Source organism: Buceros rhinoceros, unplaced genomic scaffold, assembly GCF_000710305.1.
Source record: "Buceros rhinoceros silvestris isolate BGI_N320 unplaced genomic scaffold, ASM71030v1 scaffold24328, whole genome shotgun sequence".
In the NCBI taxonomy this organism is placed as follows: Eukaryota; Metazoa; Chordata; class Aves; order Bucerotiformes; family Bucerotidae; genus Buceros; species Buceros rhinoceros.
The window spans coordinates 16,877-17,800 of NW_010426685.1; the positions used below are offsets into that span (position 1 = coordinate 16,877).

At 46.0% G+C, this 924-nt stretch overlaps 1 protein-coding gene across 1 annotated transcript in view; it reads left to right on the forward strand.

Annotated features, from left to right (window-relative positions):
• The window catches only part of PRDM1 (PR domain containing 1, with ZNF domain), a gene marked incomplete at its 5' end in the record, with an annotated part of 14,467 nt that extends 13,901 nt beyond the window's left edge, over positions 1-566 (forward strand). Inside the window, one exon of the mRNA XM_010141617.1 lies at positions 1-566. This exon is cut by the window's left edge and continues 1 nt beyond it. Within this exon, the coding sequence (XP_010139919.1) occupies positions 1-566 (566 nt within the window).
• Positions 567-924: the final 358 nt, after the last annotated feature.

A 924-nucleotide genomic window follows, 5' to 3' on the forward strand; every position in this document is an offset into this window, starting at 1 on the left:
CGCGTTTCAGCAGCCCCAGCAATCTCAAACCCCTCCTGCGGCTCCACTCTGGAGAGAAGCCTTACCAGTGCAAGCTCTGCCCGGCCAAATTTACCCAGTTTGTGCACCTGAAGCTGCACAAGCGTCTCCACACCCGGGAACGTCCCCATAAATGCATCCACTGCCACAAGAGCTACATTCACCTCTGCAGCCTCCAGGTCCACCTGAAGGGCAACTGCCCCGTCGCCCCTGCCTCTGGCCTCTCCATGGAGGACCTGAATCGAATCAATGAGGAGATCGAGAAGTTTGACATCAGTGACAATGCCGACAAGCTGGAAGAAGTGGAGGACAATATCGACTTGACATCGGTTGTGGAGAAGGATATACTGACCATGCTCAGGAGGGAAATGGAAGGAGCTAATCTGAAAGCATCCCTACAGAGGAACCTGGGAAATGGACTTATCTCCTCAGGATGCAACCTTTACGAGTCGTCAGATATGTCAATTATGAAGTTGCCTCATGGTCACCCACTACCTCTGTTACCTGTAAAGGTCAAGCAAGAAACAGTTGAACCAATGGACCCTTAAGACTTTTTGGCAAAGTGATTTTTTTTTTTTTTTTTTTTAACTGGCACAAAGAAGTCTTGTAACATAAAGGTAAGAAAAGCAAAGCCCAATCTATAAAACCTAGTCTTTCATCCATCTGAGTGATTTATGACTTGGCAAGTCAGGGTGCCTGTAGCAGTTGCTTGTACATAGTTTCAATGCTGCAAAGCAATCTTGGCTTACAGTAGTTTCCCTACGCTCTCCAGCTGAAAGAAGGAACTCCAAAGTTACTGTTTTCTCAGGGCATAAAAAAAGGGGCAAAGGACTGTGTGTTGCCTCGCCAGTTACTAAAAGACAATCATCTATCCATAATTATTTTTTCAATGATAGTACTTCATAA